We start from the raw sequence: 16,046 nt of genomic DNA, 5'->3' as shown, positions 1-16,046 counted from the left end.
CTACTGCGTTACAAAACAAAACTAATATATTTGTAGTTTCAAAGTTCTTAGTAATAAAACCTTTTTTTTTAAACTAAAAATCTCAACCAAAGACTCTGACTGCACCTGTGGTATTTGGGGTTTCACACAACAACAGGACACTGCCTCACGTCATTTTCACGATTTTTTAAAAACCAATTTCAGGGTTCATCATACTACATTTAAGTCACTGAATAAAGCATTATTCAGTGCTAATAATAAAGCATTATTCAATGAGTTCAAAATGATAAACATAATTTATCCCATGCTTTAACATTTTTACTGTTCCCTAAAATATCAGAATATTTTTCTCTTGTAAAATAGCCTGCAAAATTACTATAATATAGATTTGTATTGAGCTTTAAGATATTCACTTTTAACAAGTTCTATTTATTGTTTTGCAGAATTAAAATCATTCTGTATAACTGTGTGAGAGCGCAGGACACACATGACGTTTGTTACACTGTTCTTCTTTTCCCTGGCCAAGTTCTGGAAGCCCATGGAGATGGGAGGTAAGAGAGGTGGACTCTGGGAAAAACAAAATGCCATGTATTTCCAGACATGATGGTCTTTCAAGCACCTTGGAGCAGAATCCTCCAGATGAAGCCACACAGGAACCTTTTTTTATCTTATAATAGGATGAGATGTTCTCCTCCTAAGACTGATTAATTCATTTATGCTATTTCATAATAATATGAAAAATAATCATAGAGAGGCAGTGAGCAAACTTTGGTAGGGAAACTCTGGACCTGGACATGTGTGACCTTGGGCAAAGCAACTTCTCTAAGCCCACCTCACCTATAAAATCACAGAGGTAGTATTTATGCCACAGGCAATTATTATGAGGAACAAATAAGATAATGTATGTGAAATTCCTCTGACATCAATGAAATGCTACACAAAGGCAAGGTTTGAAGAGTAAGTGAGCACTGGGTTCATTGCAAACCTTAACATGTAACATTTATAATGATGTACCTGCCTTTAACTATAAACATTCATAGATTATTTTATACAGATTCATGAAGATGTTTTAAATATTTAAAAACTGTGATTATTAGTGAATAGGAAACATGCTTGTTTTGAAAAATGAATTTCCAAATCATCTTGACCATTTAAAATTCAGTCTATTCCCCTTAAAAGGAAAAAAGAAAAAAACATGATAAAGATAGGTAAGGTATCATTTTTCTTGCCCTCTCTTCCACACATGAGTCTGTTAGGCTCTGTCTGGACGGTGTGTGGCCTCCTACCGAGAGTGAGATTTCAGAACTGATTTCAAGGCTCAACCTCTCAGCTAAGTACATTTACGAGTTTGTGTTGTGAACTACTATCCACAAAGACCTGAACATAACCAAACAACTCATTTCATACAAATTATCATGTCTGAATATATATGTATATTATATGTATAAATACCTCTAAACAAACACACACATATATAGTTTAATATATGTAACTATATATTATATATATATGTAGTTTACAGATATTTTCATTAAAAACATTTTACTACCATAATCAAAACTGACCTAAATTGTTGACTCTGTGGCTGAGCATTCAGGCAAAGTTATGCTTGCTACTTAAGAAACAGAGGTCAACCTTGTAGCTCACGATATGAGTAGATGTGCCAGATTTCAAAATGTAATTAAATGGAATAAATGTACAATTTAGTTTATTTTTTAAAAGTTAACTTATAAACTTTCATTAACATTTGATAGGTAGGGTATCTGAAGTTAGTAATATGGAATTATATTAAATTGAGGCTTAATTCCATAGGAAAAGCAATATTTGCTTCTTGGTTATCATGTCTTCTGAAGGAAAATTTAATGATTTATAAATAATCACTGATTTATCTATATTCTGACTCAAAAAGCTAATTTTTAATTTTAGTACTATATTCCAAAGAAAAACTTAATTCTATACATTGAAATTCAAAAAGCAAAACTGGGACCATGAAGCTTTTTAGCAAACTCTGTACCAGAAATTCAATAAGCAAAACATATCATAGGTTGTAGATTGCAGCAATGAGCTACTCTTGCCTGTAGCTTTTTTAGGAGTGAATCAATAAATAGTAAGCTCTGCAATCTCATGACAAATGCAATGCTGGTTATTTAATTAAAAAGAACACTGTGGGGGGCTTCCCTGGTGGCGCAGTGGTTGAGAATCTGCCTGCCAATGCAAGGGACACGGGTTCGAGCCCTGGTCTGGGAAGATCCCACATGCCGCGGAGCAATTAGACCTGTGAGCCACAACTACTGAGCCTGGGCGTCTGGAGCCTGTGCTCCGCAAAAAGAGAGGCCACGACAGAGAGAGGCCGCGCACTGCAATGAAGAGTGGCCCCCACTCGCTGCAACCAGAGAAAGCCGTCGCACAGAAACGAAGACCCAACACAGCCAAAAATAAAAAAATAAAAAAATAAAAAAAATTTGACTGGCTGTCCTCTATTCTTCTCAAAAAAAAAAAAAAAAGAACACTGTGGGACAAGAGCATGCACGTCATGTAGGTAAACAGTCCTGGGGGTTATTTGAGGAATACATAAACTAGGCAAGAATGAATTTGGGTTTCTGTTATTTTACTTGAGTCCATATCTTATACATTTCTTAAATCCTCCTCATGTCCAGGTTTTTCATCTGCTGATACCTGGGGATCAATTACCTTAAAACTACCATTACCACCACCAACACCATCCACGTGACCCTAGATTCTTGACATCCTAACATGCATCCTGACACAAGATGAGATCAAAACTCATTTATGATTTCTAGCACTAGAATGTACATCATACAACTAGAAAACTACATCTACTGAGAGCAATGACAATGAAACCAATGTATACCTCAGCCATGCCTTCCAGGCAGATTGCATCAGACTGGGGGCAAATGCAGCAATCAATGTATGGGGTGACGCTGTTACTCTGTGCCATATAACTGTAATCATATCTGCAGGATTAACACCTCTTCCAGATGTAGGAGGGCTCGACATTATGGTGCTAGGGTATTTGTTAACATAGATCCTTGCCTTCCTCAAGAGAACAGTAATGAGAACTTGTTTTATTTACTTTTTTTGGCCACGCTGCATGGCTTGCAGGATCTTAGTTCCCTGACCAGGGATCGAACCTGTGCCCCCTGCAGTGGAAGTGTGAAGTCCTAACCACTGGACTGCTGGGGAAGTCCTGAGAACCTGTGTTATTTTAATTTATTTATTTATATAAATTTATTTATTTTATTTATTTATTTTTGACTGCATTGGGTCTTTGTTGCTGTGCGCAGGCTTTCTCTAGTTGCAGCGAGCAGGGGCTACTCTTCGTTGCGGTGTGTGGGCTTCTCATTGCAGTGGCTTCTCTTGTTGCGGAGCACGGGCTCTAGGCATGCGAGCTTCAGTAGTTGTGGCGTGCGGGCTCAGTAGTTGTGCCTCGTGGGCTCTAGACCGCAGGCTCAGTAGTTGTGGCGCATGGGCTTAGTTGCTCCATGGCATGTGGGATCTTCCCGGACCAGGGCTTGAACCCGTGTCCTCTGCACTGGCAGGTGGATTCTTAACCACTGTGCTACCAGGGAAGCCTTATATTTTTATTTATTAAAAAATTTTTTTAAAATTAATTTTTATTGGAGTATAGTTGCTTTATCAAGAACTTGTTTTAAATGGTTATATCTATAAAACTTTCTTGAAAGAGTGAAGAATGCTTACCAGCTTAAAAAAAATCACAATAATCATTGTACTGGTTCAGCAAATAAATGATAAGACAGTCACTTACTAGACAATCACTATTTTTGAGACCAGAATTATGTTAGATTACAGAGTAATGCATACCATTTTCTGGATTTTTGTAAGACCAGAGCCTGCCTACAAATTCTCTCTTACTTCTTTTTGTAGTATGTCTAAAGCACCTTGGGAAGCAGTATGGCAGTGAAGAGTACAGTGTGGAGTCAGCGGACTCAGGTGGAATCATGACTGTGAGGTAGTTAACTGTGAACGCTGTTAGCTTATTCAATCTCTTCTCCATAAAATGAAGGGATTCAGAGACAGAATCTGATAGAACCACTTGATTAAAGTGCTTAATGTGTGTCTTGAACAGAGTGCACAGTGAAAAAAAAAAAAACACACGTACGATGGCATGCATCTGACAGAGATCACAGGACGTCAAAAGGCCTACAACCTTTCCTAACAGGTGCACACAAATCTCGTCAGGAATGAAGATAAAAGGTAGCATAATTTCATTAGATCTAGAACAGGAAGACCTTCCATAGGGGGCACCATTGCACCATGCAGGAATCAATCTTCAGAGGTACATCTTTGGCTTTTATTACTATCTGGTGGATAGGTAAGATCTTTCATCAATCCAAAAAGTCAAGGACTTGGGGGAAAGAAAGGATCTACTCACCCGTAATCTTTAGTTAGGAGCACTGTACACATCACCGACCTATGTTACAGGTCCTGTGATCTCTACTGTTACCTCAGTAATTCTGTTTGAAAATTGAGGTGGCACGGCCTCCTTGCTATTTCAGAAAGGTGGTTAAGCACATCCAGGATCAATATTCTGTCTCACATGTCATTGGGGAGGCTGAGTAGTGCCTGCAGACACTGCTTAGGAAACATGAGGGAATGTCTTCAGAGGTACCAAATGAACAAATTACAGCTTTCTGAAAGATCAGACATCTTGACTAAAATCCTTAATTCTGTAAAAAATCAGCCTGTAGGATTAGTGAATGAGTTTGAAAATATCAATCTAAGGTAATGACAAAGACTTCTGACTAAAAGCCACATTCAACATCAACACAGAGGTGCCTCCCTTTTCATTCTCTTTTTGGAAAACTCATGCCTCTCCACTGTTTTTCTTATGACAGGGAAAGACACAGCATTCCCTTCAGCTCTACTTAAAACTGTTCCGTGGGCTAAGCAGGCTCCTCTATGGGGACAGAAGGCTCACTCCTCCACATAAAGTCATACAGGCTCTCCCTGTGCACAAGTGGCTCCTGATACCACAAACTGGGAACAATAATTGAATCCAGCCACCCCACTGTGCAAAGCATTTACCCACAGAACCAGCCTGGTGGGCATCTGTAGTTAGCTTTCTAAACTAAGATTCAAAAGGTTACCCCAATTAAATCTTTGTTTCAACCCAGAGAGTATATGGCATTGAGGAGGTAACCATTTGATTAAAAATATACTTGGGGACATGCCGTGGAGCAACTGGGCCCGTGAGCCACAACTACTGAGCCTGCGCGTCTGGAGCCTGTGCCCCACAACGGGAGCGGCCGCGATAGTGAAAGGCCCGCGAACCGCGATGAAGAGCGGCCCCCGCACCGCGATGAAGAGTGGCGCCCGCTTGCCGCAACTAGAGAAAGCCCTCGCACGAAACGAAGACCCAACACAGCCAAAAATAAATAAATAAATAAAGTAGCAAAAAAAAAAAAAAAAAAAAATATATATATATATATATATATATACACTTGGGGAGAAATAAGAGGAGCAAAGATGGAGTCAAATATGTCTTATGAATTAAAAGGAATACAGAGTTCCTGGCACATCTGGCACATCTTGGGTTATTCATTCATTCATTCAACAGTAGTTCAGCATATATTTATTGGGTACCCAGTATGTGGCAGGAACTGTGTTAGGCCCTCAGGGTATAACGGTGTGCAAAACCAGACTCGATTCCAGGCTTACAATTAAGAACTGGTCTTCATCAACAATCTAAGTTTGCCTTAGCTTCCTGATAAATGTTAGATATTATGCAGACATGTAATTTTTCAGGACCCAGTAATTCAGAAAGATGAATCTAAGGATGGGAGAGATTGCCCCAATAAATACTATTGTCATAAACTAAATAATATTTTATATATAAAATTAGAGATGAAAGACCAATAAGCTAGGAATAAATGATTTGAAGAAAAATAAAGAAGATTTATAACTGCTTAGAGGATTGAATTTAAAGAGTATCAATAGGGCTTCCCTGGTGGCGCAGCGGTTAAGAATCCGCCTGCCAATGCAGGGGACACGGGTTCGAGCCCTGGTCCAGGAAGATCCCACATGCCGCGGAGCAACTAAGCCCGTGCGCCACAACTACTGAGCCCGTGTGTCACAACTACTGAAGCCCACGTGCCTAGAGCCCGTGCTCCACAACAACAGAAGCCACCACAATGAGAAGCCCGCACACCGCACCGAAGAGTAGCTCCCGCTCACCGCAACTAGAGAAAGCCGTGCATAGCAACGAAGAACCAAAGCAGACAAAAAATAAAATTTTAAAAAATAAAATAAAATAAAAATTAAAGCGTATCAATAGTACTTGGGTGAACAACTGAGAGAGTGGCAATATTTTATGATGTCATAAAAAGGCTTATTTTTATCATTTAATAATTTTATTCATGGTCCACAAGGGACTAGAGATTATGATCATTAAATCTGTTGATGCCATTGAGGTGTGTGGGATTGTTAACACCTCAGAGAACGAGAATCTAATTTTAAAATAACATTAAGATATTAGTGGAATAGATCATCAGGGCAAGATGATAGTCACTGGGGACAAATGCAAAATAATACACTCAGAGACTTAAGGAGGAAAAGAACTAGCTTTATAATGGGGAATGAATGAATGAATGTCCAGAGGGTAACTGTTTTGCAAAAAGACTTGAGGGCTCACAATAAGGCACAACTCTGGCTCAAGATACTGACTATTGCACGTGGAATTAGAATTTATTTTTTATTTTATTTATTTATTTTTAATTAATTAATTAATTAATTTTATTTATTTGGCTGCGTTGGGTCTTTGTTGCTGTGCGCGGGCTTTCTCTAGTTGCAGAGAGCGGGGGCTACTCTTCGTTGCAGTGCGCGGGCTTCTCCCTGCGGTGGCTTCTCTTGTTGTGGAGCACAGGCTCTAGGCGCGTGGGCTTCAGTAGTTGTGGCTCGTGGGTTCCAGAGCACAGGCTCAGTAGTTGTGGCGCACGGGCTCAGTTGCTCCACGGCATGTGGGATCTTCCCAGGCCAGGGCTCGAACCCGTGTCCCCTGCATTGGCAGGCGGATTCTTAACCACTGTGCCACCAGGGAAGTCCTAGAATTTATTTTTCATTAAAAGTTTCACATGGTACAAAAGCTTCTTTGCTTTATTACAGACAGAAATTGATCAATGATGATTTTTCCATCATTGATAACTGTATTTTGAAGGAGATTTGGAATCAAAGCAGTGGTTGCAAAAACTGGCTTTAGTAAATTAACTGTTTTGAAAAAAAGATTAAACAAAACCTATTCATTATTGCTGAAAAAAAAAAGAAACCCAAAACAAAATATATCCCCCTTTTCTGAAATGTGATTGCCAAAAGAAAAACAACTGGTTTTATCTGATTTTTAAGGAAACAAGGAGTGGAGGATTTAAAACTTTCAGATGCCTGTTCTGGCAGTGTCTTCCAGCACCCACCCCTCTGCTGTGGGTAGGTCATCAGATCAGCGCCTGCACTGCGGGCTCGCTGTACTACGTTTCTGTCTTCCTCAACTGTTCCCCAGCACCTCAATCACAACTTCAGCCCTCACACAAAAATTCACAGGGTAAAAGAAATCACATTTCCGAAAACAAACTTATGGTTACCAATGGGGAAGGGGTGGAGATAAATTAGGAGTTTGAGATTAACATGTATACACAACTACATATAAAATAGATAACCAACAAGGACCTGCTGTATAGCACAGGGAACTATACTCAGTATTTTGTAATAACGTATAAGGGAAAAGAATCTGAAAAAGAATATGTATACATATATTCAATTAAATATATATAACTGAATCACTGTGCTGTACACCTGAAACTAACACAACATTGTAAATAAACTATACTTCAGTCAAAAAAAATTTTTTAAAAACCCCACATTTTCCAACAGTGTATTCCTTCTATTGCCATAGAAGCAAGCAATTCTTTAGGAGCCTAGAATTAAATGCTGGTTATGTCACTAAAAACATGAGTTCAGGCAAGTTATTTTTCAATTCTCAGTAGCTCAGGTTGTAATCTGGAAAAATTCTAATTCAAATCAGAGTCTACACTTTTAAAACAGATACCTTTCAGAAAAAAAACCTGCTCAGATGTATTACCTTAATGCCCTTATTTACATTTTTACACGTTGTCATCCAGTCTTTATAAAGCATATAAAATTTTATATAGCTGCATCCATATCATAATGGTATTTGGATTTGGATTTTTTTCCTTTAAATTGTATTATAAACATCTCATCTAATTGGACCACAAGTCCTTAATGAAAAAAGATGGGAGAGGGGAATGTCAATGCTTCTACACAGTCTCCATAATTATCACTAAAACAGAAATCCTAAATGTTAAGACAGCTTCAAGAGGTTAGAAGAAATGAGAGATTTAGTGCATACAGTGATGCTGTTTGGAATATTTTACCAAAGGAGCTAATGCAAAGTCCCAGGGTAGGAGAAGGAGCATCTGCCCAAGAAAGGGGTACAGGGAAGAGAAAACATAGCAACATCTGGTCTCTAAATGTGCCAATGTGAAAAATTCTCAGAGCCAGTTAGCTAGGGTTATGGGAAAGAACAAGCAGGAAAAAATTGTCTGCCAAAAAAAAAAAAAAAGAGTCTGGCTTTGTCAGTAAACAAAGGACAGTAATACTTACAGAAAATTTCCTATACTATACTCAAGGTTCAAGAAAGAATTTTGGATTCAATAGGCAGCAAAATGGCTGAAGCAATCTATGGATAATAAATGAGAAGAAATGGCTAAAGGGCAAGCCTTGGAAAGGAAAGACTCTTTTTCTTCTTAAAGGGAAATGATGATATGTGATCATGCAAATGCAAATGTCTGTGGACAGCACAGTTTGCTGCTGGGAAGGGAATTTTAATGTGTACCCTATGCAAATGAGTTTTATAATAAAACAAAATGTGCAGGGCCTTCTGAGGGCAGGGAGGAAAGAGGAGGGCAGGGGCTCTAGACGCTGTGCCCGAGAGGCAGGGGAATGCGCTACTCTGGGACCCTGAACAAATTCCAGGAGAGGGGGCACGGCAAAAACCCACTCCTTTCAAAAAATCTCTCTCACGTTTGACTGAGAACAGGATGCCTGATAAATCAACACCTGCAAAATCTTTCTTTACCAAGTGCTTAACCCTGAGCAATTCTCTGTGCTTCGAGTGAACCTCAGTAAGAAGACATGAAAAACAACTTTCTTTTCTGTACTGAGTCATGGGGAAAATTATACGAACTACACAGTAAAGACTGGAGATGGATACAAAGAAAGCTCCTGCAAACCATTTAGAGCCTTTGTGTCAAAATCAGCATGACTGTCAAAGCCCATGTAAGGCCCAGTCCTAGGCACTTGTGGAAGAATAAGCAGGAGGCCGGCCCACGTGGCTGAGAGTCTGGTTTTGACCAAGTGATATTTATTCATATTTGTATACCTGAAGCAATTATTAACAGGAAATTGAGAAAAAGTCTGTATCTCTGTGATGGAGATATTTAAGCCAGCCTTTTTGAAAGTGTTAAAAAATTAAAATTGTAGAAAGCCAAACCATAGGTGCCATGTTTTGCCTGAAGTGGTAAAAATACCATCTGCCTCAGTCTTTGAGCAGCATGCTTCTTTCAAGTAGCAGTAGGCTAAACTACCGGCATACGCTCAGCTCCAGCTGGGGAAAATACACAGACGTTTGTAGATGTTTTTCTAAGTGAGAGTAGTCAACATGCTCGTTTTCCTTCAGACATATATATTAGTTACCATAGCAAACCAAGAGTGAATGTGGCCTGAGAAACTTCTGCACTGGTCCTGACACACGCCCATGAATTTCTACAATTCAATAGGTGGCACTCTTCCCTCTAACACTGAACTCGATCTGCTTGGGGCCAGAAACCTAGGGAACATGGACTAGTTCCCTATACCATGAGAGATACACACTCAGGGCTGCAGACCAATCACTGTAATGAAGATCCCCATTGCATCGCGCATATGAGCAAAACTGTCGGCACCAGTTTTTTGGTCACAATTCACTTCTGGTAATTACATTCTGTCCAATAAGACTTCTGCAGTTTTAACTAGGTAAGTAAGATACTTCTTGTTTTTTTCATTTTAGAAGCTGGGTAGAATTGTCTTACAGTTAAACAGCTTCCATTCCCCCCCAGCCCTGGGTGGATGAGCTTCAGGAATAGCTAGAGTGCTCCTGTGCTGGTGTTAACCACCTTCCAGAGGCGGGAGAGACTTAATGAATGAATAGTTGCTGAGTGCTTTGATATCTTTAGATGAAAGGCAGTGCAGCAGTGTAAAGCATTCACATCCAGGCTCCATCACCACAGGAACTCAATTAAGAAGTAATTCAATTTCTTTTCTGGGTGTTTGAGGACAGACCACTGTTTTGCTGAATGTGACAGGCACTCTCGAGATCTAGCTGAGACTGATTTTGATCGCCACTTCTGCTCTCTCCCCTGCTTCCTCGCCATTCTGAGACTGACAGAATTGGAGAGCTGGTATACAAAGCCATAGAGCACACAGCCAAAATAATTTTCTATGGTTCTTAAAATCTGATTTTTCAGATAAAATTTGGCTTTTGAGAAAACACTCACCACTTGGAAATAAAGATAACTCCAGCAATAAATAAATTTCATGACACTCTCCAGAAACGGCCACTGAGTTTTTCAAATGTAGTTTTACAGAGGGACATCCCTGGTGGTCCAGTGGGTAAGATTCCACACTCCCAATGCAGGGGGCCCGTGTTCAATCCCTGGTCGGGGAACTAGATGCCACATGCAAGCCACAACTAAGAGTTCACATGTCGCAACTAAAGATCCCACATGCCGCAACAAAGATCCTGAGTGCCACAACTAAGACCTGGAGCAGCCAAAAATTAAAAAAACAAAACAAAACGTAGTTTTACAGATAAACCCACCAGGGGAGTCCTAAGCTGCCTAACATGATGCCTGCATCAGTCAGCATGAGCACCAGGACCACATCATGGACCCATGATATGCTACGTAAGAGACAATACTGTGAGCTGGACTGTGCAGACATCTCCCCGACACTTGGTAGGGATGGATATAATTGTTTTTACCCATGGTACTTGGATTTGGGTCTATGTATGGATGATAGGTCTGGGTTAATCGCCTAGATCCCTTAAATATCAGCACAGCACCACATACTCTAGCAGGGTGGGTTTCTGTTTATTGGCATGAGAAATATTGTCACTGGGCACTTGGGAAGGCAAACTTAGGGCTGCTGAACATAGGGATGGACTGTGTTATATAGTCAGTATACTCTTTAAATGGCTAATTTGAGTCTACAAACCCCAATTCCAGACCTCTTAGCTTCCTGCACTTCCCCTAGCATCGCATTAATGCAGCACTCATCCATACGTATTTGTCACGCACCCCTATATATAAGCCTGTGCTGGGTACAGACGATGCAACCATGGACAAGGCCATTGAAGGCCCTGCCTTCAGGGCTCTTACATTTTAGCGGAAGAAGACAGAAAAAACAAGCAACTAAATAAAAATAATTTTAGATTATGATAAATGTTAAAGAGAGAAAAAACAGAGAAAAGGTGGACTTTCAATAGGAAGGTCTAAGTCAGTCCTGGTTATGGCGGTAGTCAGCCCCAGTGCAGTGCCTCGCACACATTAAATATCAGATCCACAGTGCTTGGGCGGATGAAGCGGATGAAGGAATGAATCTGGACCGCAGTAGTACACAAGATAAGAATGTCCCCTCTCCCCCAAAAAAGAATGTCTCCTCTCAAATTTGGGCCTAAAGAGTAGAACAGCACTATTGTAAACTGCTCCTTTTATACTAAGGAAACTGAGGGAAGACCAAAAAGGTTAAGTGGCTGATAACAGATTTTGCAGTGAGTTGGTAACAGAGCCATTGCTCGGTTCAGGGTGTTCTATCTGTGCCCCATATTCTTTTCTTTTCTTCCAGTCTCTTCCACTATCAGGTGCTTCTGCAATAAGAAATCCTAAAGGAGTTCTCTGAGTCATAAATAAGCATCAATGAAAAATAGTCACTCTATTGCCAAATCATGATGTCATTTCCCTTACTTTTTCGTTTATAAGTTATTTCCTTTACTATCACAGTGAAATCCCAGCATTTATCTCCAAGCTAGTTTATTACAACCTTCCCAAGCAATCTTCTTATCCCTGCTGATACCTGCAACTTGTGTCAAAAGCTTTCCTTTCCTCTCTGATTGAAATAAAAAACTATACCAGAATATCTCCTGTAACTAACTTCATGGGTCTTCTATTTTCTTATGGTCTCACTCACTCACTCACCATTTACCAAGTGCCAAGCACTGTGTTGGGCACCAAGCATACAAATAAGACACTGTCTCTGCCCTCAAAGAACTCACAGTCTATGATCTGTCTCATGAATGGTCATTATAGAATAACAGAGTTGAGTGCAATGACTGAGAGATGCACAGTGTGTTAGAGAATGGAGGAAAGCACCTCATCCAGCCTAGGGAACCAGGAAGGACCTCCTCTTGGAGATGATCCTACATTAAGCCTTACAGAAGAGGCAGGGGTAGCCAGATAAAGGGGGACACTGCTGCATTCCAAGCAGAGGGGACAGCGTGGGTCAAGGCACGGAGAATAGAAACAGTATGTTTTATGTAATTTGGTGCCGCTGGAGCACAGGGTAGGAGGGCACAAAGCTGCAGAGTCCCTCCAGGGGATGAGACCACTGTGCTTTATATGTCACTCTAGCAAGCTCTGAATTTGCCTTATAGACAACATGGAGCCAAGGAAGGGTTTTAAGCTGGAATGTGAAACTGCCAGATTTGTGGTTTAGTTAGACATTCTGGCTGGCGACGGATCTGTGGGGACAAAAGAGAGGCATAGAGACCAGTCAGTAGGCTTCCTAGTGGTTCAGATGAGGAGACTCAACATGAACAATGAAAGAGAGATCAAGAGGAGGGGTTGGATTCAAGAAAACGTAGGATATAAAACTGCTGTGACTTGGTCATGGAACATAGGGGTGAGAGGGTAAGAGCATTTGAGAGTGACTTCTAAGTTTCTCACACGGTTGACTGGTGGGATGACAGTGCCAACATCAGGAGAGAGAATAAGTAACAAGGACCAGAGATAAAACACTAAGACTGGACCCTAATGTCAACGATGGACTTTGGGTTATAAAGATGCATCAATGCAGGTTCACTGATTGTTAGCAAAGGTACCACTCTGCAGCAGGATGCTGGTAGTGGGGAAGGCTGTGCCTGTGTGGGGTCAGGGGGTAATGGAAACTCTCTATACTTTTTTGCTCAATTTTGCTGTGAACTTAAAACTGCTCTGAAAAATAAAAGTCTATTAAAAAAAAAGGGACCAGAGATGTTGGGAAGATGCTGAGTTCAGTTTAAGACACTTTGAGCTTTTTTGCCTGTGGGAGACCATTTGGGTATAAGGCTCAAGTAGACATCTAAGATAGAGTGACGGATATAAAAGTCCTCAGTTTAGAGGTGCTCCTATTAATCTAATTTTTCTTGAAGAATGCAAAAGTTTGTGAGAAAGAGAAAAGGAGGACCTGCATTTCAGGCAAGGAAAAGGCATGGAGCCAGGGGTGTGCACTTCAGGGCTGTCAGGAGAGCGCAAGGTTCTGGATCAGCCCTGGAGAGATCACTGAGGGTTTCGGTTGTCCCACTGCAAGCAGAGCCCTTACAGGTCCCACTTCTTCCTCCTTGTCTTTGGCGTGCGGGTGTGCTCACACTCTGGCTATTCTTGACTGTTGCAAAAACCAGATGGTTAGCATGTTCCTTTAGCCAAGCAGCTGTATGCATTCCATACACCTGCTAAAATATTCCATTTGTTCCTCAGGAGAAAACAGAATGTGACCCAAGTGTGTTCATAGGCTTGCACCGGTGCACTGAAATCTGAAATCCCACAGCAGTTTTTGAACAAGGCTATGTGTCAGAATTATCTGTGGAGCCTTTTTTCAAACCCTTCCATCCTGCCCCCGCCCTGCTCTGCCCACCAGTGGATTTTGATGTTGGTGGAAGAGGGTATTATGCTGTGGTAACCCAGGCATGTATATGTTTTCAAAAGCCCCGCAGGTGATATGAAAACTACTGCCTTTAGAAATCCAAATCTGCCCTGAATGATGCTTCCCAGGTATTAGCTGATGATGCTAAAAGCTGTTTTCCATAGTCCAAAGGCATCTTTCCAGCAATGGTTGGTGTTTACGCAGTTTTTCTTCACAACACTTACCACCATTTGACATTATATTATGCATCCATTTAGTTGTTTATTAGTTACCCATCTCCCCCACTAGCTTGTAAATGTCATGAAAGAAAGAGTTGATCTGGTTCATTCTTGTATTTCCAACACCTAACAGTGTCTGGAATGATGCAGGCATTCAGTAAATAAGCTTATCATTAAATGAATCCTATTTTACCTGCTAATCAGCTTTGAATGTGATGATTCTCTTTTGACCTTTCAAATATAAACAAAAACCAAACATCAAATTGAAATGTATAAAACTGTGTAGAAGGTACAAAATCTACCTACCTTAGCATAGTCTAATCTTCCTTTCCGTTGAGCCTAAAACAGAAAAGAGGGGGAAATTAATTAGTTCTTTAAAAATCATTTAGTATTTCTATAACTTTTGCTTCTCAAAGAATAAGTCAACTCTCTCCCCCCTCACCTCTCCCCTTCTCTGTCTCTATATATGTATATAGTGAAATATATATATGTATGTATGTGTATACATATAAATAAAACTCTCAAACATATTGAAGAGTTTTAGGAACAGTACCACAAGCACACATATACACTCTAGGTTTGACAGTGGCAGACACCATGACCCCTCACCCCTTCATGCTTCAGCACACATCTTGTAAGCATAGGACATTTCATACATGATCACTTTCAAATTAAAAAAACTAATAATAACGCCATATCATCTGACATACAACCCATGTTCAAATTTCTCCCGTCCCAAGAATATATTTTATTTTAGCTTTTTTTCTCAAACTAGAATTAATCAAGATTCACACATTGCACTTGGTTTTTATGTCTCTGTTTCGCCTTTTAAATCTAGACTAGCCCCTCCCCGTTTTTTAAGAAATGAAAATAAAAATCATTAACTTTTAAAATAATTGACTTTTTGAGGAGACCAGGGCAGCTGTCGTATAAAAGGTCTCTTTCTGGATTTGTCACATTATTTCTTCATTGTGTCATTTAACTTGTCCCTGTGTGCTTACAAACTGAAAGTTGGGTCTGAAGAAGCTTGCTTAGGTTTAGGTTAAACATTTTTTTAAAAAATTTATTTATTTATCTATTTATTTTTGGCTGTGTTGGGTCTTCGTCTCTGTGTGAGGGCCCTCTCCAGTTGCGGCTAGCGGGGGCCACTCCTCATCGCAGTGCGCGGGCCTCTCACCGTCGCGGCCTCTCCCGCTGCGGAGCACAGGCTCCAGACGCGCAGGCTCAGCAGTTGTGGCTCACGGGCCTAGTTGCTCCGTGGCATGTGGGAACTTCCCAGACCAGGGCTCGAACCCGTGTCCCCTGCATCGGCAGACAGACTCCCAACCACTGCGCCACCAGGGAAGCCCAGGTTAAACATTTTTGGGAAGAATATTTTACATGGAATATTATATACTTCATATTGCATCAATGTGGGAGGCACCAAATGTCAGGCTGTCCTACTCTTAATAATGCTATAAATTTGATCACTTGGTTAAAGTGGTGACTATCAGATGGTTCCACCGTAATGACATATTTCCTTCTCTACAATTAGTAATCTATGGGGTCAAGTTTTCCACTTCCTTTGGCATAATTTTTAATATGTTGTATCATGCCAAAAGACACCCACCTCCATCCCACTGTCACCAGGGATGAGGAGAGGGAAGAAAGCTGGAGGTAGGAGACATCCTGTATGAGGTCAAATTTTATTTTAAATTATTTTTAGTTATTAAAGAACAACTTAAAATGAAAACATATACTCAAAAGTGTTATGTATCAAATCTGAACATAATAGAGACAACCAATGTGTTAGTATTTGCTGGTAGGTAAGCTCATTTTTTGTGGACTTCAGAACAAAACTCCTGCCACCTCTGCACAGAGCAAGAG

The 16,046-nt window shown here is 40.4% G+C and overlaps 1 protein-coding gene across 4 annotated transcripts in view; it reads right to left on the bottom strand.

Annotated features, from left to right (window-relative positions):
* PDSS2 (decaprenyl diphosphate synthase subunit 2) overlaps positions 1-16,046 on the bottom strand; it is a 252,066-nt gene that overhangs the window by 21,300 nt on the left and 214,720 nt on the right. For all 4 annotated transcript variants that reach the window (XR_011074975.1, XM_068551354.1, XM_068551353.1 and 1 more), the window contains one exon: positions 14,487-14,519. Coding sequence is in view for 3 of the 4 variants with exons in the window: in XM_068551354.1 (XP_068407455.1) it covers positions 14,487-14,519 (33 nt within the window). In the remaining variant the exon portion in view is untranslated. The remainder of the gene's footprint in view (positions 1-14,486; positions 14,520-16,046) is intronic.

Source organism: Eschrichtius robustus, chromosome 9 (assembly GCF_028021215.1).
Source record: "Eschrichtius robustus isolate mEscRob2 chromosome 9, mEscRob2.pri, whole genome shotgun sequence".
NCBI lineage: Eukaryota > Metazoa > Chordata > Mammalia > Artiodactyla > Eschrichtiidae > Eschrichtius > Eschrichtius robustus.
This window is presented reverse-complemented; position numbering and strand designations above follow the sequence as displayed.